The following is a 26,679-nucleotide window of genomic DNA, read 5'->3' on the forward strand; positions in this document are numbered from 1 at the left end:
GTTGAAAAAAAACGGAGATCATAGAAATAGATTAGATCGGTCTCCGTGTTTTCAATTTAAGGTTTATGTTGAAAGCACATGTAACACCTTTGATTTCTAAATTGTGCGGATTTCATTCATCAATTTCAAACTTACATTAAACACAAACACAAAAGAAAACTAGAAAGGATTCCTAACATACATTAACCACAAGACAAAATAAAATGGAAAAGTAGTTCTTACCTAACATTAACCACAACACAAAAGACATTTTTCCAAGCACTGCCTACCTAACGTCAAGCACAAAACTAAACCATTCAACTTCAAAAATACAAGAAACACTAAGGCAATTGGTCATGACAAGTTCAAGAATTTCCTCGCATTAACCAACTGATCCAAATACCAAAACAAAACAAGATACAAAATGTGAAAATCAAATTAGAGCTAAAGTTGTTGATCCCCTTTCTTTTTCGATTTTATCTCTTTTGCATTTTCAATTTCTCCCGCATTAATCACACTTGATTGTTCTTCCATCTCCTTCATTTTCATATCACTTGAGACATTGTTCTTCCATTTCAATCTCTTTCAACATCTCGGCAATTTCGAAACTTCCACATCCTTCTTCCATCTCCTTAATTTTCTTCTTTGAAGCTAATTCTCAACGCATCTCCTTCATTTTGTTCACCAACTTTGGAATAATGTATTTCGATCTTTCATCAACTTTGGAAAGATCCCTCCATCGAAAAAAATTTACACTTCTTCGAACCATAGGCAAGACCAATATCTTCTTCCGGGATTGTCGACCGTGAAGTCTTCAATCGTGAGCAACACACCATGACCGCATCGCACCTCCTCATTCAACATTGGATCTTCATTGTCCATACAAAGCTTATTCAAATCCAATCTTGTTTCTTCCATAGCTAACCCGAATTTTTAATCGAAATTTGGGGAAAGAATCGTGCTAATCCAATCTGTAAGAACCAAAACATGAAGAGAAGAAATTTACCAAAAATTTGGGGAAGAACTCGACGTGAAGGAAGAAGAGAAGAAGATGTAGCCGTTCAAGCCAGGGATTTAAGATTGGATTTGGGAATTAAAAACGTTATTTGGACGGCTTACGTGGCAAATATACCTTTGGTCCATATATAGTTTTTATCATCTCTTACTGCGCCGAAGGAGAGTAGCTACACTTGCTAGTCCAGTCACCGGTTGAAAGCGAAAATAATACACAAAAAATAATAAGTCCAGGGTCATAGACCCCCGCAAAGTCGTAGGTGTGTTATGGCAAATTTGGCCATAGTTTGAGTGTGTTTTGAATACTTTTCCCTAATTTGTTTAAAAAATTATTGTGACTTATAATATTTTTATATATAGTTTCTAAATATGTAAATTATATTTCAAAAAACTTAAAGATTGTATATCCGAATTCCGGATACAAATAATAAAATTTGACTCCTAAAATTCAAATTGTGTCACAAAACTTGAGATAGAGGGAGTAAACAATTTTCAAAAAAAAAAAAAAAAAATTTAGTGACGTGATTGGTTAGCTATATTGCTGTCAATTGAATATTTTTTAGAATAAATTGATTTGAAAAAATTATTAACAACTTTATATTGTTCTTGACGATTATAAAATATTAATTAATGACTTCGCATCTAAATTTTTTTTAAAAATAGACTTTAAATAAACATATATATCACAATTTTTTCTTTTAATAAAAATGGTCTCTAACTTTGAAGTTTGGCTTTGGCCTATTTTAGTCTTTGTTAGGCCCGAATGTTATTGTGTGTGTAATATTAGTTCTTAAAAACTATATGCCATAGTTAAAAATACCCACAATAAAATAAAAAATCGTATGCTATTCAAAATTCTTATACGAGAAACTCTTTGGTTTTTTTATCGACATCTTATTCGTTCTTTTCACATAAGTCAATTGGTTATTTTCTTTTATTGTTTTTTCATATATTAACAAAGTCATATTAGATAAATAATTCTGCATAATGCAGAGACTTTAGGCAAATATTCATTTTTAATGTTATTTTGTGCCAAAGTTTATTTCATTTCAATTTCAGATTTTTGATGTAAAAGTTCTTGCTGATCTATACAGTAGTAAGTCACTTTTCTCATTATATTTAATTTTTGTTGTCTGATGATTATTAAATTGAGCTATAATTAAATAAGGAAGAGTATAATGACGTCTTACCGTTTCCTTTCTCCAATCACAACCCACAGTCCTGCTACCATTGCTGCAGCCATTATTACTGAAAGCAGAAAAAAAAAATACATGATTTCCGTTGTCCTCAGTTTTGGGGTTGTTATCCCTATTCTACCTACGATTATGTGCTATATTATAAAACAAAATTCCCATATTTGTTTCATACACCTTTGGAACGCCTCTAATTCAATTACAACGAATACCAGCCACTTCTACCTCTTATCTCCCCGTCGCCCAAAGGTAAATATCCCTTTTTCTTTTTTAGTTTTTTTCCCCCTCTTTTAGACATTGTGCATTTTTTGCGTTTTTGTTTACCAATTTCTGAGATTCAATTATTCTTGAACTGACCCTTCCAACAACCTTCTATTTCAAATCCCTCTGAGGATTAATTTTAGTTTGACATTCAGTTGGACTTTTCCGAAGATAAACCGAGGCGGTTCTTAGAGACAGGTTCTAGGCCCTCCCACTCATTCGTTTGTTCTACCAAAGGCACAGACAACAAAATGGAGTAAAGAGAAACTAAGAGTCATACCTATCTGCAAATTCCCCTTCTTTTTTTTAAACAGTGCTTTTCTAATTAGTCTGTGTCACTTCAGTTGCAGTATTATGATCGACGATGCCAGTTTGAAAGTTCAAACACCACCAACATTATGGTAAGCCGCCTTTTGCTAAAATCTTTGAATTTTATTTCTTCAATCAATAATTTCTGTCTCGAGGTAGTTTGAGGTCAATTATATATAATTTTTGTTTGATAAAGGTGGTGTCAATTTTCCTTCAATGCGTTCCTCTTCTCCTCTTCTTCGTCTTCTATTTTGGAGTATAGTATTTTATTTTATTTTCACTCGCCAGAGAGAATCTCCGTTCCCGTTGTTTCTCTCAATAGGTAAATCTCTCTTTTCCTATAGTATAGTTGTTCCCTTCATGTTTACTTGGTGTTTCATCTTTCGGTCATGCTATGTTTGATTGTTCATACTATTTTTTACCTTTTATTTAGGAAAGAATCGATTGTTTTTTTGGGCTTTATTTTACACTTCACTCGGCTAAAATTGAAGGAAAAGAAAATATTACCATGATATATATGAAGCTAAGTAGTAAAATCAAAGGAAGAAGAAAAGATTAACCTCTTCTCATTCTGCGTATCAGATATTGTGGTGCCATTCGCACCCCACAATTCCTGTTTGTATGTGTCATTATATCCCTTTTCTTTGTCCTTTTTTGCAATTTTTAACCTCACCTTTTCTTATTAGATTTCAACTGTAATAGAAGATTTTGGGTTCTCATATAGGAGTTTAGCAGAAACGGAGAAAAAAGTTACTTCTTCACACATTGAACTCGGAGTTGCAAGATGTCAGAAACAAGCATAAGGCCTTGAAGATGATCTCTGCTCTTCCAGGTAATGAAACAGCTAAAATTCCCTTCGTTTTACACTAACCAAGTTCATGAACCTATGTCGTTCAGTTGGACAGTTATCGTGAAAATTAAATAACTTGAAAAAAAAAATGGAGGCGAAAAAAATGGAGCTTCAGCATAATTTTTTTTTTGAAAATATGACTTGTGAGAAATTACCAAATGTGCTGGTGCTTATAAAAGAACATGTTTTGAATCTGTAATATAAACTTGGTGATGCGCTAATATGTAATTTTCTCTTTTATGAAAGTTGAAAAGAGAAAATTGACATTAGTGTTCCCACTTGAAAATGAAGGCAAGACAATATATGAGACAAAAAAGACACTTACCGGTATGCTTAATGCTACGTCGTCCTGTGTGGTTTAAGAAAAGATGATGTGGAATTTCTCTTTGGACCAAGAAAAGATATCTATCTTTAACCTCCTTTTCTTTTGCCTTTCTCTCTCAATTATTAACCTCTTTTTCTTTTGCCTATTTGGTTTTGGACCTTCCCAGTCATTGTTTATTCATTCTGCAATTAAGAGAGGGTAATGAAAAATTACAATTGTTGTCGATTTTTTCTTTTAGCAGATGCCCCCAAAGAGACATAATTATTGTCAATAATTCTTTACAAGCAATCACTTGAAACTGCGGCTTTCTCATTTAATAGTGCAGAGTAACACATGCACATACGTGCGTCCTCTTAAAAAAATAACAAAAAACTTTTTGTGACAATTTGTGAAACCTATCTGAATGTCTGATCTAACAATGTTGTAGGGACTGTATCAGAGAGTGTGATTCTGGCAAAGGATCGAAAATCTACAGGCTTTCTTTATATTTTTGTACTTTGTTCTCATAAATTGTGCCCGTGGTTTCTTCGTGTTAAAAGCCTCAAAGCTTGTATATTCAAGTTCTCTTACTCTAAGCTATTGGAGTTTTTCTTTCAGTTAGGGAAGAAGAGTCACACATTTGTTCTGCGAAGAAGAAGAGGGTTCTAAATTTGGCTGAACGGAGTTTGGAATTTATTAGGCCATAATCATTCATAAAGATTTGACGTGTGCCCATTAATTTGTTTATATTCTCTAACAATGCACTATTGCTCGTGTAATTAATAGGAGTCAATTTGCTAATTGCAAAGATGTGTTAATCTATATATTAACTAGTAAATTTGTCCGCGCTTCGTGCAGTCATAAAAAAAAATTACTAAATAATATATAGATAAAAATGTGTGTGTGTATATATGGTAACAATTTTCATACTTCAAGGAATTGCATGTTTAAATCAAAAGTAAAAACAATATTAGTAAAAACAATATTACATGTGAGATGTTGGTTTATAGATGACCCGATTTTTATAAACGAGACTATTTGTAAAGTTGATATGTTTTCTTAATCAATTATCTCTTTATCAAGTATATATTTAATATATTTGCGTATCTAAGTCGGGATCTTAAATATAATTCGAGTTTATATACATAAAAAAGAATATAAAATAAAGGGAAAAAGGCGGTTCTAGTCCCTGTATTATTGGCTTATTATGATTTTTGGTCCTTGTATTATTGTATTAGGCACATTTAACCCATAATTAAATAGAGTGTGCAATTTTAGTCCTTATCCCTACTTAAAATTAACACCGTTAACTTTTGATATCTTCAAGAAAAAAATATTACACGTACTCGACCGTTTTTATAAATACTCGTACCTACAATTTGATTCCCTAAAGAGAACGTTAGAAATTCACATGATCATCTTCTTAAAGAAGTGAAAGGACACAATATTTATTCTTGCAATTTACTTCAACTTTAACATAAATGCACCATTTCTCAAAGTAATACATGTTTGTGTTTATTCTCCCTCCACACCCACATTGCTTTATATTTATCAATTCTCACGTCATACGCATTTTTTGGTAGTTCTTGAAACTTAAACATAACAAACACCAAATGAATGATGTATTTCAATCACTAAAATTTATTCCTTTTAAGCAATCAATTATAGATTTTGAAACTTGATTAGTAGTTAGCATACTTCCAATCATAAGTTACTAATTTGAACCAAAAGAAAATTACAAACTTACAACAATCAGAAAGTTATATACAAATTAAGCTCGAGATCATAAGAAAAAATAAAGAAAGACGAAAATAATACAATACACACATCGTTACGACCTTAATCATTAAAAAATGAAACTAAAGAAATACAAAATCAATACATATTTTTCAAGGCTTTTGTCGATATTCCCTCCCACAAGAAAATTACAATACACACATCGTTACGACCTTAATCATTAAAAAATGAAACTGAAAAATACGAAATCAATACGTATCTGAAAAATACGAAATCAATAAGTATTTTATTCCTTTTAAGCAATCAATTATAGATTTTAAAACTTGATTAGTAGCTAGCATACTTCCAATCATAAGTTACTAATTTGAACCAAAAGAAAATTACAAACTTACAACAATCAAAAAGTTATATAAAAATTAAACTCGAGATCATAGGAAAAATAAAGAAAGACGAAAATAATACAATACACACATCGTTACGACCTTAATCACTAAAAAATGAAACTAAAAAATATGAAATCAATACATATTTTTCCAAGCTCTTGTTGATATTCCCTCTCACAAGTCGATCATCATCAAGAGCTTTCTTCGTCTTCAAGTCAAACAAAAGCATGAATATAGCACTGGAGTGAAAATGGAGGACAACCTTGGGTAGAGTGTCATGAACAAAAAATATGAGTTTATATAGATAAAAATGGAGAAATACCATAAGGCATCTTAATCTTTGAAATTAAATATTTGGGGGTTATGAATATGAAAACTTGAAAAGCATGAAGGTTATAAATATTATTAAAAGTAGAAATTAAATCGGTGAGTTATGAAGATAAAAATGTAAAGCAAATAAAGGGTGAAAAAAGATAAATAAAGAAGAAAGAAAGATGCAAATGGTTTACGTGCTATAGTGCGTGGAGTCCGTTTGAGAAAACTGATGCTTTTTAGCCTTAATGTTCTTTGCTTTTACTCATACATTTACTACAAATTAATCACATTAAAAGCGAATGATAAAAGAGGACATTACCCAAAGGTGGGCTGTTGTAGCTGCATTCATTTTTGAGGCTTTTTATAAGTCATTTATTTGATTTTTATGTAGAAATAACTCATAAAAAATTTAAAAAAAAAGGAGAAAAAAGATAAATGCGATGAGTAGTAAGAAATGCTTACATAGGATTGTTTTTTTCTAAATTTATATTATATATAGTATATAAAGTGCGACATAGCATTGATATTGGTCTATTTAAATGGCTTGAAACTTTATTTATCTTTTCTCTCAAATTTCTGACCATATTTCTTATTTTCCTCAGAATTTCATGCGCTAAAAAAAACCAAAGAAGAGTCGCGTCCTCTCAATTGCCTCTGTTTATTAAAAGAGGAAAGAAATGAACAGTCACGTCTTAACTTTTTTGAATTGCCTCCGTCTCTTCTTCTTTTTCCTCCCAGCAAAGATTGTTGTTCCGTCTTTCGCGATTCATATCCATGGCTATCATTGTTGGAGCCAGCGGGGTCAGCGGTACTACATATGGTTGACGGATATACAAGCAGAAACGAGGCAATCCTCCGCTCCTAAACAAGGTATCCAATTCTTAACTCCCTTAAATTCTCTGCTTTTGCCACAACTGAATCCACCATCTTTGTCCTAACTCTTTACAGGATTCTTACTGGATATGCCCCAGCGGTTGAATATAGTCGGCATCTCTTTCTCTGATCGCCGCAAAATATGGTATCTACATCTACTTGCATTTTTTAAGTCATTAAAAAATTCAATCCTCCTCAAAAACTAACAAAAGATAGGTTTGTTCTTTTACCATGTAAAGAACTTCTTTTAAACAGGATTTTTTTGTACTTTGGGGAAGATATTAGGATAGCAAGTGAAGAAAGCAGGTCGGAGAAGTAAGCTGAGCAAGTAAAAATGTGGTCCTTTGCCGTTACATGGTTATATGTTGCACTATGGTTTAGTTTTATGTAAGGATTATTGAGCAAGAAAGAGAGTAAGCTTCTCTCTTTCTGTTCTTATGCGCTCTCTTCTTTAGGGCAGAGTTAATGGAGGAGATACCTTACTTAGACTATAAGTCTGAACAGAAAAAAAGAAGAAGATCCTTTTCAATAGAGAAACGTATGTGTTGTTTACTGCTGCCTTTGGAAGGCAAAGTCTTTTACTTTCGTTCTGTTGAAATACAAATTATCTCCTAATTGAGCAACAACTTACTTTGGTTGACTTACTATAGATGGAGAATGTTGTATGTTCTTATATCAAATCCTCTCTATTTAGACCCACATTTTAATACATAAAAGTTTGTCTATTAGAGTACGACAAAAAGAATTTTCTTCGTTAAGTCATTCCACTAAACTAATCTTTATGGATTGAGCTTTTCCAGTCTTGGTTTGAAAGCCTTGACAGCTCATATTACGTAGTTCGTAGCCATTGCTATATGAAAGAACTCGTATTTACACGGATTCATCAACTGTAGATCTAAAAATCCCAACAGTTGTGTATCGAGATGCTTATTAAAAGAGAGTTATCTATCAAGGTATTGGTTCCAGATGACTTACCCTTATTTTGGATAAGATCCTGACTTCCCTATGACGGGCTATCTCTCTGAGTCACATTTTTCTCCCCTATACTTTGTATACATTATGTTACTGCAGTAGAATAATCCTACGTTCTGTATTGCTACCACAGTAAATGGTACAACTGCAAATATCATTAGTTTCATCTCTAAGTAGGTGAACTGTTTTGCTGCCAAACTTAGATGGTTTAGGTTGGTGATGTGCTATACATTGTTGAAATTGGAGCCTTTTGGATCTGAAATCTTCATATGGTCACTATTTAGATTTATCTATGTTTGATTGAAAAAGAATGTAGAAGAGATATCTTCCTTTTCAGGGCCATTCGGCTATTCAATAGATGATACATTGAAGATCAAAAGCTGCAGGTTAGATGATTGTATTGAATTTCTATCCTAATTTTGAGAAAATTTCTCCTCATATTGAAATTTTATACTGGATTATACAGGTTGATGATTTTTATGCCCGGAAACAACAGAACAAGCTAGCTACCCGTCAAACGGAATCGGGCAAAGCCAGCCATGAAGATTTTGTATCGAAGCATCCAGTGGATAATCATGAGAAGGATTAAAAAAAGCTTCTACCTATTGTAGGTGTCTCTTGACAACAAGAAAAATAGAGATGTGATTCGCAAGGCATGGATGCCTACTGCTTTGGCTCTCTTTTCCCCTCCCATTTTTCCTATTTTCTTTTGGTGGCCTTGTGAAGCTAAAATTTAGCAACTCCGCTAAGATGCTAAAGAAATATTTCAGCTACCTTACTGATACAATCATTGTCTGTTGAACACATTTAGACTTGGTTGCTGTTGAATTCCCTAGCAACATCATTGGTCTTGTCTTAATCCAAAGTTTCATCAGTATTAACTGCTATCACTATGAATTCAACTTTTGAATAAATGATTTCATTCGAAATCTCTAAGCTTATTTTGGCAGGTGCTGCTCTTGAAAAATTAGAGGAGGAGAAAGGTATCGTAATCATTTCATGGAAGCTACAGGTAATATATCTTATGTTTAGACTTTCAGTTTAAAGTGAATAAAGGTGCAAATTTTACTAATATACATTAATACTATAAAAGCTTTTTTGTTTTTTTGTCTGTGCAGTTTTGCCAAATGTATTAAGATAATTCCCATTATAATAGTTTATGGTGGAATCATGAAGAAATTTTAAAGAGTAAAGATCGCTTTTATGTGCCAAATTATTTTGCGATATCTCTATTTTCTTTATGATTTTGAATTGGAAACTCTTTACTTAGCCCTAATCTATATATTTATATACGGCTGGTCTATAGCCTAAGTTACATGTCACTTCCAAAAAAAAAAAAACCCCCATTTTTTTCCCTTTTTGTTTTGTTATTTGCTTGCTCATTGTTTGGTTCTTTCCCCTTTCCCGGATTCTTTATTTGTTATTGTAGTAGAGATTGGCAATAAGAAGTTGTGAGAGTTAAAATAAACAATTGTATGCATTATGACCCTCAAATTCTGGTGATACCGGTGGATTAATTCTTCGGTTAATTGTTATCTTTTTCCTCCCCATTAAGCTTCAAGCCACATTTCTTTGGCCTGCATATTATCAATTTTTTTAGCATTTATGAGTTTCCTTTGCAATTCTCAGACTCTCAAGTTCAAGCAAATAAACAAAGAGCTCAAAGGTACACGTTGAAATGCCTATAATTTGGTAAGTCCACGAAGAATAATGTTATTGATCGAAGATGAACAGAGGTACAGGAATTCTGGGCTGAGAAGTAAGAAGCACATGCAACGCCAATATGATCCCCAAGACAAAGAACTTCATTGCATAGAATATATAGTTGCACCTTATCCAATAACATTAACTTTCTTTATAGCACACTTATTATAACGGATATAGTTCAACCATGGTCCTCTGTTACTAAGTTGGCTTCAGAATCAATGACGTAAGTGTACCTTATTTTTGGTCAACATAACTGTACTTAATTCCTGCGCTTATTCTATATAACTTAATGTTTAGTACCATATACCAGAGTCCGAAAAAATATAAGTTTGATGGGCTCGAGGCTATTTAGAGTGTTTGTGCAATGATCCATTAAGAGATCAATGTTGGTGTTAGTCTAATAATGTTTCCGTAAGTGAATTAAGGAAGTTTCTCCCCCTTTTCTCACTCTTAGACAAATTTATGCATAACTATACGTAATGTATGGGTGCCTTGATGTTAGCAGGTGTTCTTCTGTACCAAAAACTCTATGAGGAGGTATTGTGTTTAAAAGGTGGAGTAATTGTCTAGATACTAACTTCTATGAGATTCAAGGGTTTATGTTTGAAGCATATGCTATTCTTTTCCTTAAGTTGGTGGTTGTTTTATGTGGAGGGAGTACAATGTGTGTGCACAGGGCATGGGTTGCAGAAGGCTTTTTTAATATGATCCCCGACTTGCTAACTGTTTCACTGCTTAAGATGTATACATAAACTATGATATAACGCAATCAGAAGAATTTAGCATAAAAATCTGATGTTTGTATTCCTTTAATAAAAGACGAAATAGCAAAAAGGTGAGAAACATATTATTTGAAAACTCTTAACAAAGTGATTGGAAAGTTGCTCGAAAAAATCATCTTTTATTGTCATACCAAAGCCTTTAGTGCGTCCAGTGTTGCTGCTGGTGCCCACTCCTAGGCTTGGCTGGCGAGACTTTAATCCATTGCAAAAGAGTACAATTCTCAAATTGAAGTCTCTCAAAGAACTTCATTTAAGGTTTTTGCCACTATTTTCTGTGCTAGGTTATTATCTGTTGTAACTGATCATACTAGATTTTTTTTTTTTTTTTGGGGTTCATACTACAATTATGGTTTGATTATTACAGAATAATTTCTTTGTACAAAAATTAAGACATGACTACTCAGCAATCGGGTGAATTTACTAGTAACATATAATCTCGTACAATCACCAATTTCAGAATGATTTTAACCTCTTTTCCTTTTTCGTCTTCTTTATTTCCCAATATAATTGAAAATTTTATAAAGAAAAATTAAAGGTTCTCGTCTTCTTCTTTTTGTCTTCAAAAGATGCTTATTTAGTAATTCTTGAAAATATTCTTTACACTCTAGAGTAATCTACTAAAAGTTATTGCACTAATCTTTTTCATAAACAAGATTTAATGCAAATTCTACGTAAAGAAAGAATTGTTCTGTGTAATAAAAAATAACTCGTGCATGCAAAGGAATTAAGTTTAAAGCAAAACCAGAATTACAATATATATTTTTTATAATGACACTTATCCATGAAAAATATCCTAAGTGATTTTAAATATTATGTACACTTATTTTGAACCAAAATAAAAAAAAACTAAATAGATATTTATTTATTTATTTTACCGGATGGACTAATTTTAATTAGACCCATAAAAAGTAGATTTTGATGTTCTTTCGAGAAAAATCTGAAATGAGGTTAATCGAGAAAAATCTGAAATTAGTGGTAGATAAAATAAACACTTTAAAAACATATAAACTAACAATCTCACCTATAACTAAAATCGGTACATATGTTTCGGTATGTAAAAAGTAAACTTCATTTTACACCTTTAACATTTTAACTCTCGATGGAATTATTTACTTCAAACTCACTTATATTTATCTTAAACTCATTTAATAAGGTTTTAATAATGTATTTTATTTTTGCATGCAATTAGCTAAAAAGTTATATTTTCATCTTCTAGAATCATCTAAATAACACATTAAACTTTTCAATAACTTGTACTTGACAGTAATATTTATAGCTTTAGTTTAAAGTCTTTACACAGATTAACCTAATGAAATTATAAGGATATTAATAAATAATAATTCAATTATAATAATAAAGTAAGAAAATATTAAAATTATACCTCAAAAATAATTCTAGAAGAGATCTAAGCACATATGACCTCACAATAGAAGATTTTGGAGGTTTAAAACAAAGACATAAAAAAGTATGGAGAGAAACATATGACGCGGGACATATGTAAATGTAAAGTAAGACCTAATAAATGCTTCAGTTGGAAAAATAATTGGCTCCAAAATTGTGTAAATTTTATCAAGATGTATGAGGAAAAATAATAATCTAAAAGGTACTCCATCCGCTCTATATTACATGGTGTTTTTAGATTGGGCATACCTCTTAAGAAATTCACTCACCCCTAAAAAGTAAGAGGTGTTTTCACTAAATTACTCTTCATTAAATAATCCCTATGTCTCAATTACAAGTCGAATTTCGAGAGTTAAAATTCTTTATTTTGATGTGAATTCGGACATACAATCTTTAAATTATTTGAAAAATAACTTACATAGTTAGAAACTACATAAAAAGTACTACAATCACAATAATTAACAATAAAATATTTAAAGAGCGTACGAATAAAACCATAATCAAAGATTATCTTGTTTGACTCTCGAGATCCGAACTGTATTACATAAATTGAAAAGAGAGAGTCCCTATTTAATCATGGTTTCTTGATTTGTAAAAACCCAATTATTAACATAAAAGTAAATTTAGGGTTGGGGGTGGGGGTGGGGGGGGGATATCATCATTATTATGTAAAAAATATTTATTTTAGACTAAATCTAAAAATTAAAAATACCGGGAAAGAAATCTAATAAAGGGCCAATTACAAAAAGGCCCATGCAGGAGTAGCATCCAGAAAATGAACGGTGGCAGCAAAACCAATTGTTGCAGCAACCACGTGTAATTCACCACGAATTGGATTTTTTTACAATATTCCAACTTAGTCCCTGTGAGGACAACCAAAAAAGGAGATCCCCTCTTATATTAAGTAGTAATTAAAATAGAAAAAATCATTTTGCAAAAATATTTTATATTTATTTTTAAATATTTGAAGTGTAAAAACAATATCTCTTTGAAAGATGAGAATTTGGAATAGGCACGAAACCTCCCTATTCCTTGCAAACTTTTCTTTTTCAAGGAGTGAAAAACCATTTTCCATTTCAACTTTTCCTAAATATTTAGAGTATTCCCTTAATTTTTTTTTATTTTTTATTTTCTTCACTCAGTTCAGCGGATGTATTCCCTTAATTTAACACTATTACTAACCTATTTTCCTCTCTTACTTCATCATTACCTATTTTACCCCTAAATCTTCCCTCAATATAAAATATTAGTAGTATGATTTTTAAATTCTTTTTGTTTTACCTGTAATTCAAATGATGGTATATTTTCTTATTTTAGACATTCAAATTATAAATACAGAAATTCTTTCATGAATTTGTCACAAATTTACAGCTATGTTTAAGAACTGTTTTCTTAATATGTGTATTAAGTGTTTGATTTCTTTTCCCTGTTTATTTTTCAAGTTTTAATTAGCATTGAAATTACGGGTACTAAGAATTTAACTCTTTATATTAATAGTAATTTTATACTTCTTATTAATAGCTGCTTGGAACTTCATTAGATTCGAAAATAACTCTATTTATACCTTGAATGATTTTTTTTATCACAATTAAAAATAAGATATGACATCATTTCAATAATAGGCAAAACACATACGGTAAAAAAAAAAAATTAATAAATCGAAATAGAAAAAAAAAAAAAATTACAGCCATTGCATGAGATAGGGATAGGAGGAAGGAGATCTCAAGAGTTCGAAGGAGAATTTGATCTTTTTGGCAAAGTCGGTTATAAAAAGGCAAAGAAGACTAAAAAGGAGGGGAGTGGAGTTACTTGCAAGTTACATCAGTAAGGGTATATTGGAAACTCTATATTTCTTACTTACAAGTTTTGTCATTGAACATGTGAATGTATACAAGAATCTCAGATGTTAATGTTGATGTTACAGTGCCATGCACAAGTTGCCCAACTTAAGAAAGAAAAAAATGCATTTGAAAAAGATTAAAAGGGTGATTTAACAATTCTAATGCAAAAATAATCAATGTTCTGTTGTAAACACAGAGACATGGTTATCATTTGATCCAAGTTTCTTCGTTAATTATCATAATGGTCTGTGTATGTTCTTTCTTTTCTGAGCTTATACTTTTCTTATTATTTAGTTTTTGTCTAGAGAAAACTGTTAGATATTTAAATCTTTTAGGGACTAACATTTGCAAATTTAACACAATTGATGGTTAAACGTACTTAGTTAAATAATTCCAGGACAAAAATCGAAATAATGCAATAATTTAGGTACCAAAATCACTATTTTCCCAAAAGATTAATACGTGATCCGTAGCCAAACACGGTTGACCCCCTTTTCTTCTCTCCTATTTTCGTCATAAATAAGGCCATGTGTTTGTGGAATAGTAATTCTCCATTTAGATTCACCATAAAAAGTATTAAAATTTTCCTAAAACTAATTGTTCAATGTTTCATCAAATAACATATCTAAAGAGTGCAATCCAGAGGGATGAGCACCAGATTAGTCTAAACCAAAATGACTTATTTTCATCAATCTTTGTGGAAAAGTGTCCACTTGACGAGATTAGATTTTCCAGGACGAGTAATCCAATTAACCACTTCAAACAAAATTCAACAATATGACATGTTGATTGAATATTGGATCTAGTTTGTAATACAAAAGCCTGACAACTTTTATGCTAGACACTGCATTATACCGCATGTAATACCCAAAAAAATTGATAACATCTCTCTATTGTATGGCGTGTTAGACAACATTTATGAATAGCAGATGATTAAAAAAAAAAAAAATCTGTAAAAGAAATTGACAAAAATGATCCCTTATGTGTTGGGCTAAATTCAAATGTAGTCTCTTGGATACATATTCTTGAGCAGTTTTGGTCTTTAAGTTTGCCTAAAATGAGTTACTTTTGATAACATTTTTTGGCTGTTAAATCTAACAGAAAATTTTGAAAAAGAACAAATATTAATTAGAAATACCAAGAAATTAATGTCCCGTCAAATACTACAACATACACCAAAAATTGACATAAAATAACATAACTGCACCTCAAAAATGCACCGGACACTAGATACAAACCATAAATATCAGAAAATTGCAAAAATTGTTCTTCAAATTTGTTAGTTTCCGTTAATCTTTTTTTTTTTCTTTTTCCCACACGTCTTGTAAATCTAACACCTAAAGTTTGTTACTAGTATTTAGTGAGATCAAAAGTCCTCACTTTTGACAAATTTTAAGAACGAAAATTGCTCAAGTATATATTTAAAAAGACTATTTTAAACCTAGCCAGACGGCCAGCCATAAAAGATTTTTTTTTCTCTGTCACTTTCTCACTTCTTCAAGATCACATTTGGATCTACTATAGAAAAGAAAGGAAAAGGACATATGAATTCATCCTAACAATAAAACCAAAGTATCTATGGCTCAATGATTGTGAAATTGGCTAGAGAAGATACGTTTTCTTTAAGTTAATTTCCAGAGAAAAATTCACCATGAAAATCAGGTCCCAACAAATCTAAACAGGCTACATAGAAACAGGAGACCTAAATAAAAGACCCACGATCTAATATATAACTTGCATTTTTGAAGTAAAAGCAAAGGTATGGGGGACCAATTCATGAACATCAAGTACATTACATACACATATATAAGATCTAAAATAACATGGACCAACTACCCTTTCTAGCTGGAACAGATATGGACTTCTTAGCTCGTCCTATTATTTTTTGTTTTTCACCTAACATCAACATCTTATAATTTTGACCTTGCCCCATTTTCCAACTAGGGAACTATGTATTAGCAACCTTAGATACAACCAGGCTGACAGAAAAACAAACAAGTAACAATAACTGACAGAATTGCTGTAATTAAAAGGTATGCTAAAAGTCTATATTTTAGGTTATTTTTGACAACCCTCTATGTTGCATACTTGCATGTTACTACCTGCATAATCTGTTGGGAAGAAACAAGCAATAACCAAATTGCACGACGAGGTAACACGGCAAGAAATACCGTTTCGAAACTTCCCACACTATTCTAAACAGAAGACAATAAACACAAGACAAACTAAATCCAGGCACCGAAAATATACCAACAATAAAATAGCAAACAAGCTGAAAATAAATCGAATTAAGAGACATCAAATTTACGTAGAAACCCTTCAAGCAAGAGAACATCCACGGACCTACCACAAAAGCTCCACTATAAACAACAAGAGTTACAACAACGTTCTCCAAACGCTACAACAACAAAGTCAAGACGGAGCAACAATACATAAAAATAGACCAAACTAATGAAGAAATGAGAGAAATCACCCAAAAAAATGAGCATACGTTCGTACTCGAAAACTGAAGCTACAGACCACAAAATCCGATCTCCACCGTTGAAATCGAAGAACCAGATGTTGAGAACCCCCAGTTCAAATTTCAACACGATCCAACGGTTAACGAATTGAAAAACTCAATTTAAAGCGGACTGGTTGTAAAGAGAAAATTTCAACGAAAATCGCTTTCTCTCTACATTTTTCTCTCTACTGGCTGCTATGAATTCACTTTTGTGTTGTCAAAATAAGACCTAAATTGATCCTATATATAGAGGAAATTTTGGCAAAAGTGGCGCGAAATCCAAATTGACGTTTTTATTAATCCAATTCCACATAGGAAGGGAAAACCTAAAAACCTAACATAATCTAATTTTCATTGGCCTTTGGAAGTACTATAAGTTGACGTTTTTATTTCCCGACGAATGATTGGCTCATGAAATTAACAGAAAAAACTTCACGCAGGAGAAAAATCAAGAACCTTTCTCCCAGACAGTACAGCTATTTGTTATAGACTTTAGAAGTGACAATAGAAAGATGAGTATTTTACAACTGTCTACTTTCCAATGCCACCAACCAATCTCTGATGATTGATGAATCATGGGGTTGGTGTAGTGCCAACCAGATGTTATTCATATATTTGGCATTTAACTGGTATTGTTATTGGACTGATATGAACTTACATGAAACTATGTGGATACCCATATTTAGTTGAGCTGCAAACAATTGTGTAGTATTTCTCTCAAGGACAGCTTCAATATGCTCAAAAACTGTAATGGTGTAAAAAAGTATTATTCTTTCCTTCTATAATGATATACAAATGATTACAGAGTTACAACAACTGGGCAAAATAAAAATTTATCAATGAAACTGAAAACAAACAAGAGCAGTATACAATAATAACTTTGTCGTCAAGACGCGCCATTCAGCATTATGCCAATCTATGCCAGAACAAGAACTCAATTAATAAAGCCTTCACCTATACCTTTTTCTTTCTTTTTCTTGACTTTCAAACAAATATCTCAAAATATTTAATTTCATGTACATTGTTCATAATCATACTATAATCCCACCATTATTTATAGTATTAGGACGATGATTAGCATCGAGTAGATTCTCCAGTGATCTGGCTTTTCTATTCCGAACCCTACCAGCCTCCTTCAGTAACTCAGCCAACCTTTTCTTTTCGTCATCAACGTCTGGATTTGCTGTCCCTAGCTTTTCCTCTCTCACCCCAACAATATATTCCAGTATTCCAATAGCTTCATCCAACCTGCAAAGAGTATCAAGATCACCAATCTAGTTGGAAAAAAAGATGGGCATAACAGAATCATAATTTATAACAAAGATTAGACTTTTGTGTTGCCAATAAATAGTTCTCACTTCTCAGCAGATATTTGTTCCTAGCTAAACAGAACCTGCTTGAGTTGATTGGCGAAAACTTTAATACATTTTGGCACTTTTTTGGATAGGGGGATGTCTTATAAATGTCTAGATTTCAAGGATGCAAAATTGCTCCTACCTAGACTAGCATGCAAAATTGTAAAACAGCAGAAAAAATTCATATGAATTCCAGATGAAACGAAATAAGTCAGCTGTTTAAGTTCTCAAGAGCATAACAAATCACACCAGGTATATAATAAAGTAAACATGGTGCTACTATATAAAGGAATTGCAAAGTTTGTAGATGTAAGCGATTAGCATACCTGCCAACAGCATCATATGTACCAGCAAGATTGCTGTATACACCCAACGTCTCAGGGTGATAGGGTCCGTATTCTTGCTCCAGAATGCCTTTTGCTTCTTCAAACAACTCAACTGCCTCATTTATCGCATAACGTTGTACACAAGCGAGCCCCATTTGGTTAAGGGCAACACCGAAGAAGGCTGACTTCTTCTCTCCACTTGCTCTGAGTTTTAAAATGGCGCTTTTAAAGGAGTTATAAGATTCAGAATATTTTCCTAACATATAATAGATCACCCCAATTTGGGCTTCGATTCCTGCTATAGCATTCTGCTGACCAGGGGCATTGTTGTAAATCTTTAGCGCTTTCTGTAGCAACTTGAGTGCCTGATCAAGCTCATCCATCGACTCATAAATAGCAGAAACATCAGTAAGACCACTAGCAATCTCCTCTGGAGCAATCCCAGGTACGGGCTTCCCGTATATTCTAAGGGCATTCTCACAGTATGACTTTGAGTCCCTTAGCTTTCCCGTCCTGTTGTACAAGTCAGCCAAACGGACAAAAACAGAAGCAACAGCAGGATGGTTTTCTCCTTTGCTAGACTTTAGAGCTGTGAGAGCCTTTTGGTAAGCGAAAATCGCTTCATCATACCTATTCAGAGACAAATATGTGTCTCCAATGCTGCAATCAACAGTTGCCACCTCGGATTCCTGCCCATTGGCTACCATGGCCATACTGGCCAAAACAAGATGCTCGAGGGCAGCCTCATGGTCTCCCTTTGACTCACAAATTAGTCCCATCAGCCTCCTGTCTGCTGCTTCCTCTAGTGAAGGTGGTGATCCATTCTCTTTATGTATGTTAAGAGCCATCTCACAAAGCTTCTCAGCTTCATCAAATTGCAAAGCCTGAACATGAGCCTCAGCGAGATATCGACACGTCTCACCAACTCTGGGGTCATTATCTCCCAAGACTTGTCTTTGGATTTCCAGACCAGTGGTGTAAGAAACAATCGAGTTCTCAAGTTGGCCCAACATTGCATAAGTATCACCCAATTGCATATAACCAGCAAATTTGGCGAGGGCATGTTCTTGTCCTTCTTCAACCACCGGAATTCCCAACGAGTGTTCTATCAGTGGAATGGCTTCATCGTACTGGCCCAAATTGCAGTATATTGCTGCAGTTACATGCAGACTCATAACCACATCCAAACTAGGCTTTCCATTGGCACATTTCTCAAATGACTTTGCTGCTCGATGAGCCAATTCAAGAGCTTTATGGGAACTATCCCCAGAAGATATCAAGTCTCTTGCTTGCTTAAGCAGGAACGGACCAAGGTCAGGGTTGTCTAAACCTGAATCCGATGAGTCCTCATTTCCATTCTTCAATTTTGATCCTGAAGCAGGCGAATTCTTCGGCCTACTCCTAACAGCCTTCTTACTACTATTTCCATTTTTCTTATCAATCGAAGGTTTCCTACCCTTTGGATTTGATTTTGCTGAAGTATCTAATTCCAACTCCAACCGAGAAGGCGTCTTGGGTTGCCCTGAAGAAGGGGTATTTGGTGAATTGTCCAACTTCACATCAGAAGAAGTTTCCTTCTTAGAGCCCGAATTGCTTCGAGAGTCCTCAGTCTCTGGCTTCTGCACCTCTTCATCCTCCTCAATAATCTCAATTTCCCTCATTTCTCCTCCTACGAGATGGCGAAGCTCCGAGTCAATCCTGGATTCATCACCATCTGATCCATAACTAGCCCTTGATGGAGATTGATCAGAGCTTTGCATCTCACACACATTCTCATAAAGTTCCTCAATAGAGGGCTCCACCACCCCATTACCTGCATGTTCCTCACCCCCCTTGGAGGACTCATTAACAACCTCATTCTCTTTACAAGGTGTAGATTTTCCATTTTCCTTCAATTCTTTAACCTCAGCTTCTTCATGAATTTCATCCATAACAACTCCAGGCATCTCCCACAACACAAAAAATAAACAAGCACCTCCAATAAATTAAATAAATTACCTGCAAATACAAACTCAGGTCAATTCCTAAACAGATCCAACATATGCAACATGTTCTATGATATGCCACAAACAAGTTTGACCTTTCAAACTTGTCCACACATAACACATACATGGACAAAAATTTGATCTTTTTAACAGATCTTAGCATACTGCTACAGCAAGAATCAAGTATGAACTAAAACAAACCATTAAAAAAGCAAGGACCCAATAGTAATCACATATAAATGGAACAGAAAGTGAATAGAACACAGGTTGACTATAACAGTAATGCAACCAAAAAAAAAAAGAAACAGAGGATTGAAAGGGTCATACCTTATTAGAAAGAACCCATTAGTAAATATGAAGTGCAGCTTAGAAAGTTATATAGGGAGAAATACAAAGTGTAAAGGAAATAAAAAATGTATAATCCTATTGGTGGGTCTGGAATAATAGTGTTTGATGAAGAGGATAGAAAAAGACTGGAATTGCGGAGATTAAATAAAAGAGTGAGGACATAGATGGAATTATCATTAAGATAAGTAGGAAAAAAAAGAAAAAGAAATGGGGGGTGAATTAATTAATTAATTTAAGGTTAAAGTTGGCAGAGGTGGAATGTCAGAGGAAAAGAGAAGGCGACTTCTCCCCAAACTTTGGCCAACTACCGCCGCACTGTTTCCCAACTAGTCTTTGGACCATCTGGGTTGTTGACACGTGGCAGTGCAAAATATTGACTGAAAAATTTGGTCGATTTGCCCTTTAATATTTACCTATCAAAATAATAACCGAACAATATATTTTTTGTATGTAATTTATAATTTATAAGAATATATATTTTATATATATACACACACACAATATGGGCTGAAAAAATTGGTTGATTCACCCTTTAATATTCGCCCATCAAAATAATAGCTGAACAATATGTTTTTATATGTAATTTTTAATTTATAAGAATATATATTTATATATTTGACAAGCGAATATAATTATTTTTGGATGATCGGTCAAATGTGGAACTTATCCTTAATTTTGGTCAAATGTGGAACTTATCCTTAATTTTTCAAAGACAAACTACTACTCCTCTCATGGTACAAATATTAACCATTTTAATAGATAATTTATGTGAATCTTTTTGATATTTTAGAGAAATAAGAAGCATTTATAAGGTTTTTAAAAAAATTACACCCTTATTGCTCCAACTAGTAATTAATTATTAAATAAGATATTCAAGAACTATAAAGTAACTTAAATAAATAATTTTTCAATTAATGTAGTTAATTATTTTTGTTAAGAAGTCTGTAAAAAAAAAAAAATGAAAAAACGGATAATATAACGGGTGGAAATATTGCAGAAAAGCTTTTGAAACTTTGATAAAAATAAGTATCAACTTGCATAGACCTATATGATCCAGTCTAGATAGTTGGAATTGGATTAGTCATAGGAACTAGGGTCCAAAAGAAATACGTATAATACTCCTTTCTATGACACTTTAAAGGGGTAACAAGTAATTTTCCAAATCTGAAGAACATCTTGTCAGTTTCTTTTCTTTTCTTTTCTTTTTTTCATTTTTGAGTTCAAATGTTGCATGTCATGATAAAATAGAGTAGGGCTTGAAGTAGCTTCTAAGTTTGTCTTACATTTGCATGTCGATCTTGTCTTGGAAACCTGTTAACCTTCGGTGGTTATGAAGCACGTCCACTTCCCCAAGCTCTCCTCCAATTCACCTTCTTTTAAAAATAAAAAAAAAAAAAAAAAAAAAAAAAACTCGTGGATCTCATCCATATCAATTTTACATGCACTTCAATTAATTTTAAGAAAACTTACTACCTTTCACCGATATAAGTAAAATGTAACTCCACCAAGACTTGAAGGTTTTAAAAAGTCACACCTAAGTGTTTTTATCCCGTTGTCAATTCACTCTCCCATTTCTACTACGCCATAATCGTTTAGATATACTGATTTATTTCAAAATATTTGACGTCTTACAAAAGTAAAAATGTCATTTGTACCTTTTTCCAACATCTGCCCTTAATGTAAGTGAAATAAAATGAGGTTAGACAAATACTCCTTCCGGTCCTATATAAAAGATTTTCTAGCCTTTTAAATTTTATTCAACATAGGTAAGGTATTAATTTTTTCAAAAAAAAATTTACCCTAATTTTATAAATGATTGAACAAATTTATGATAGGCTTGCAATATTTCTTTATATTTTTCTATGCATAAATTTACGAGGAGATATAAAAGGGTCTTTTAGTCAAATACTTTTTTCATTAATATTATTAAGTGAATTCTTTAACAAGTGTGCCAATCTCTTAAAGATCACTTACATGGGATCGGAGGTAGTCCTCCTTAAGAACACGGCTATTAAATATCTTAGTGTGCGAAAATCTTAAAGTAGATGCTCCAACATCAACATATGGCACTATTTCTCATGATAACATAAATAAGATTAAAATTAAAAAGAAAGAAACCAAGAGTGATCATTACAAGCTTTTCATTAATATTGATGTAATGTTGCTTGGTTACGTACAAACCGTGGCCATTTTTGTTAATGTGAAAATATTCAATTTTGTTCCCACTTTTTCAGCACTATATATAGAACAACTAATTCAAAACAATATAAGTGCAGTACTCCGTGTTAGGACTTCGGCTTACTTTTCACTTACTACTCCGTCCATCTCAAAATATTTGTTTGTCGCTTCTTTTAAAAATACTTTGTCATCAAAATAGCTATCGTTTTATTTAATCAAGACAAAATTAAGTAACTTTTCGCCATATTAGCCTTGTATTATTAGCAACATTTAAGAGGTTCTCACCATCGATGGAGTGGATATTTATTGAGGAGAGATTACATGCAATATATGAAGAGGGTAAAATAGTTAAAATGTTATCCTTATAAATGCTTTCTTAAGAGGCATGTAAATAAAAAAAACGATAAATATTTTGAGTTAGAGAGAGTACTTGTGACTTTGTGTTCTTACCATATGGTCATTTAATGGAACACAATATCTCACATGATAGCCAACATCTAATATCTGCAGTGTACAGAATCATGTCTCGTGAAAATACTAAAGAAAGCATATTATTCCTCAAGAGTTGGTGAAATTGAACACCCCACGGGCACCAATAATTATTAACTAGGACATAAAAGTGAGGCATAATTTATGTAACTAAAATACTATTAAGCTTCGCTGGATAATAATTGCTAAAACCGAGTTAATATAAAACAACATGATATATAATGGTGGTTAGTGAGTTTAGCTGAGCACGGGCCTGGACTGATAGGCATCCGATGATATTTTGTACTTTCCTCCAATCAATGACATTATTTTATATAATTAATCAAAAGGATATCTGATTCCCTCATCCAGTGGGAATAAAATAATAATGATGAGATGTCTATGATTGTAACGACCAAGGCTAAATTAAATTACTTTAGCTATAAAGGGTTACTTTGTTTTGCTATATTTCAATGCTCAAAGTTAATCAATTAGTTAGTACAGCTTGTGTTTCCTTGCTGAGAAAAAGTAAAAATATAGGTTTCAGTTTGAAATATTTTTAAATGTTTGATGTATACATGACTTTCTTATGTAATTCTTCTATGTGAAAAAAATTCAAACTCGTTTGACAATAATTAATCCAAGTCTAAATTATGAATTTTGTTTTATTTTATCAAAATAACTTTTTCAACAGCATTTTTTATGTATTTCATTTTTTATGATTGGGATATGGCAATTTTTTTATTTTTTTTTTCCATTTTGATGCCTTCAGAAATATCTGATATTGTTGCATTAAACATGTTCATTTACGTGTTAATTTATTCATTTTTCTATCACCAGTACTTTTCAATCAGCATTAAAATATATTTTCTTCTACCCTATTTTATTTATACAAATATATACATCAGATTTAATTTCTTGACAAATTAAAAAATACACGAGATAGATGAATGAGCTAGCTAATTGTTGAGTTTTTAGTTTGCATGAATGTCAACTCATAAAGTACCATGTTTATTATTTCGCTTAGTCAAAGCTTTCAAAATATATTTTTAGCAGCTCCTTGGGATAGAAGAGATAGTGAGGAAATGCATGCGTCAGATTCCATTCACTCAGTTGAATAAACGTACAAGCAAACACATTTTTATATGAGTTGATTTACAAGAATGGCCATCGGGTCGGATGGTTTTGAAATTTTGACCTCACTTGCACAATAGGCAAAACTTCAAACTTAGCAATTTTTTACTTTTGACCTTAATGGAGTTTGGACAAGCGGTGGTCAAAATTCAAGAGCACCCATTTAAAGGTCATCGAGTGTAATTACCTGGTTTAATATAATTAATCTACATTGACAACTTAAAAAAAACCTACTCATCTTATCACTTAAATACCAATTATAAGTAACTTCTTACAGCAGGCATATATTTGTCTATGAAATATAATTCACCTAATCATTTAAGTTTAGACAGATTGGGCTGAGTATATATTTAGGAGGGAGTCAATTAGGCACTGCCCAAGTTAGTCCATCTAAAGGTTTGAAATGATTTGAGCTATGTATATGGACGCATAATATTGTCAAAATATTGATATATGTATATTTTTTTTGGGGTACACTCAATGTAGGCATAATAAACAACAAAAAAAAAAAGTATCATTGTTGTCTGGTAAGTAAATAAGCTACTTAAAAGAAGCTAAATGTGTAAATCAACTATCGAGAATGGGTTCATTTATCGCAAAACTCGTCCAAATGGTTGGCTATTTATCTTGTTTGCTATCGAAATGGTTACGTTATCTTGCCACTCATCAATAGTTTGGCTCATTTATGCCATCACCCGTTACCAAAATGACTCATCCATGTCATTTTTCATTAACGCCTATTTTACAATACCAGATATGACTCGTGGCCTCCAACTAGATTATAGTTGTGGGTGAGTAGAGTGTATGAGTCGGGTTTTTTTATTAATTTGGGATTTAAAATTAGGCTGGTTTAATTTTTTTTTATGACACGTTTCATATATAGTATTATAAAACTGGCGTTAATGAAAAATGGATGGATAGCCATTTTAGCGATAAAGCGATAAGCGTAAATAAGCCCAAACTATTTACGTAAAGAAGATAAACGAATCATCTACGATAATTCGATGGCGTAAATGGTACCAAACTATTGATGAGTAGCCTAATGAGACATTTTCAATAGTTCGATGGCATATTTGAGTTTTTTCCCGAATAAACTATACAAAACCAAACAAATGAATAGTCGATTTAATTAAGTTGGACTAGTTAGATTGTAATTCATTATTTAGCCCCTCCAGTGAAATCCGTTTGGGCTGTAAGGATAAGCCCGACCCCTCTAGTCTCCATCCAACTGTCACATGCTCACCGGCCCTCATCTACAATGCTATTAAAGCAATATCCTACAGTTAAGTCTTGACCATGAAACAAATTAACTGTTTTATTAAGATTTTATTGAATATTTCATAAAACTATCAACCTAAAAGAATTACTATTGTTTGATAAATTGTAAACGTACTAGCAAAAGAAGGGGGAAAAAAAAAGCCTACCCCTTGTGTTTGCACAATCCAATGAATGCATGGTATGTGTTTTAATGTAAAATTATGTCACTAGATATGAATTAATGTGTAATTTCATACTTAAACCGGTTAATTTATATTTATGATGTGACAATGACAAATGTGAGTAATTATTTTCATACTAACGACTTAATAAATTTTAGGATTAAATTACGTAAAGAAGTCATAAATCCTTTAATGTTCGTTGAATCTTGAAATGAGTAAAGCAAAATAATCAAGCCTTCGAATCAACTTCACAGCTCAAATTTGTTAATAAAGTAGGGGTGTTTTCTAACCAAATATTCCATCAAAATAAAGTTATAAATTGTGGTGAAATGATCATTGGTTTTCTGTTATCCGGACAAAAAGAGGACGAACCTTTAAAAACAGAAATGTGAAGGAAAAAAAAAAAAAAAAGGAAAAAGAAAATTGACAGCTGTGGGATTTGAACCCACGCCCTTTCGGACCAGAGCCTAAATCTGGCGCCTTAGACCACTCGGCCAAACTGTCCTTGGCGTTCAAGTTTCTTAACAAATCATATTAGAAATATTGATCGATAGTACAAGTGGAAAAGCTTCAATAAGAACAAAGGTTCTGAGAGCATTTGTCTCCTCTCGACCCTGAGGCCGTTGCAAGTATGATGCAACAAACCTGGAACCACATTCGCGTTCTGGAAGAGAGGAAGGAGGTAGAATAAGGGAAGGTCAAAGCTTTCCTCTTATCACTCTTTTCACGGCAAAGTCAACATCTTAGCCCTCGTGCAAGGATTTCTTCTTATGCTATGTCCGCTAATTTAGTCTGTCCACTATGCAATGACTATGGAACATAATTGGCAAACCCAAGTCTCAGAAGTGGCGTTATTTGGAGTGTTAGAGTTATTAAACTAGGATCTACATATTTACAAACGAAAATGTTTGATAAGATTCTCAAATGATAATAAGTCCAACTCTTTTTGGGGCAAACGAATAACAAAACGATAATTTCTGAAAACGATTTCCATATTACTATAACCTACTAACTATTATGAC

At 32.6% G+C, this 26,679-nt stretch overlaps 1 protein-coding gene, 1 long non-coding RNA gene and 1 other non-coding gene across 4 annotated transcripts; 1 reads left to right on the top strand and 2 right to left on the bottom strand.

Moving 5' to 3' along the window:
- Positions 1-4,096: 4,096 nt before the first annotated feature.
- LOC132055822 (uncharacterized) lies at positions 4,097-10,183 on the top strand. 2 transcript variants are annotated; one of them, XR_009414656.1, is made up of 6 exons: positions 4,097-4,636; positions 7,084-7,215; positions 7,294-7,363; positions 8,528-8,576; positions 8,657-9,202; positions 9,820-10,183. It is a non-coding gene; the product is annotated as an uncharacterized LOC132055822 (long non-coding RNA). The 2 variants fall into 2 exon arrangements; XR_009414655.1 differs by lacking the exon at positions 4,097-4,636 and having other exon boundaries at positions 6,920-7,215; positions 9,820-10,182.
- Positions 10,184-17,175: 6,992 nt separating this feature from the next.
- LOC132055823 (protein KINESIN LIGHT CHAIN-RELATED 3-like) lies at positions 17,176-20,568 on the bottom strand. The gene is made up of 3 exons (XM_059447822.1): positions 20,418-20,568; positions 18,106-20,103; positions 17,176-17,672 (listed from the first exon to the last, which is right to left on the bottom strand). Exons 2-3 carry the CDS (start codon positions 20,049-20,051, stop codon positions 17,456-17,458), a joined length of 2,163 nt encoding a protein of 720 aa, XP_059303805.1. The 5' UTR covers positions 20,052-20,103; positions 20,418-20,568; the 3' UTR covers positions 17,176-17,455.
- Positions 20,569-26,081: 5,513 nt separating this feature from the next.
- Positions 26,082-26,161, bottom strand: TRNAL-UAG (transfer RNA leucine (anticodon UAG)). The gene has a single exon. It is a non-coding gene; the product is annotated as a tRNA-Leu (tRNA).
- Between the last annotated feature and the right edge of the window lie 518 nt (positions 26,162-26,679).

This window comes from Lycium ferocissimum, chromosome 5 (assembly GCF_029784015.1).
Source record: "Lycium ferocissimum isolate CSIRO_LF1 chromosome 5, AGI_CSIRO_Lferr_CH_V1, whole genome shotgun sequence".
NCBI classification, from domain to species: domain Eukaryota; kingdom Viridiplantae; phylum Streptophyta; class Magnoliopsida; order Solanales; family Solanaceae; genus Lycium; species Lycium ferocissimum.

What these genes read in the sequence shown, in the direction of transcription:
- LOC132055823 (XM_059447822.1), bottom strand. Translation starts at nt 20,051, where the DNA reads ATGCCTGGAGTTGTTATGGATGAAATTCATGAAGAAGCTGAGGTTAAA. An exon ending in ACATATGATGCTGTTGGCAG is followed by an intron (nt 17,673 to 18,105) that starts GTATGCTAATCG and finishes TACTCTTTGCAG; the next exon opens with GTTGGATGAAGCTATTGGAA.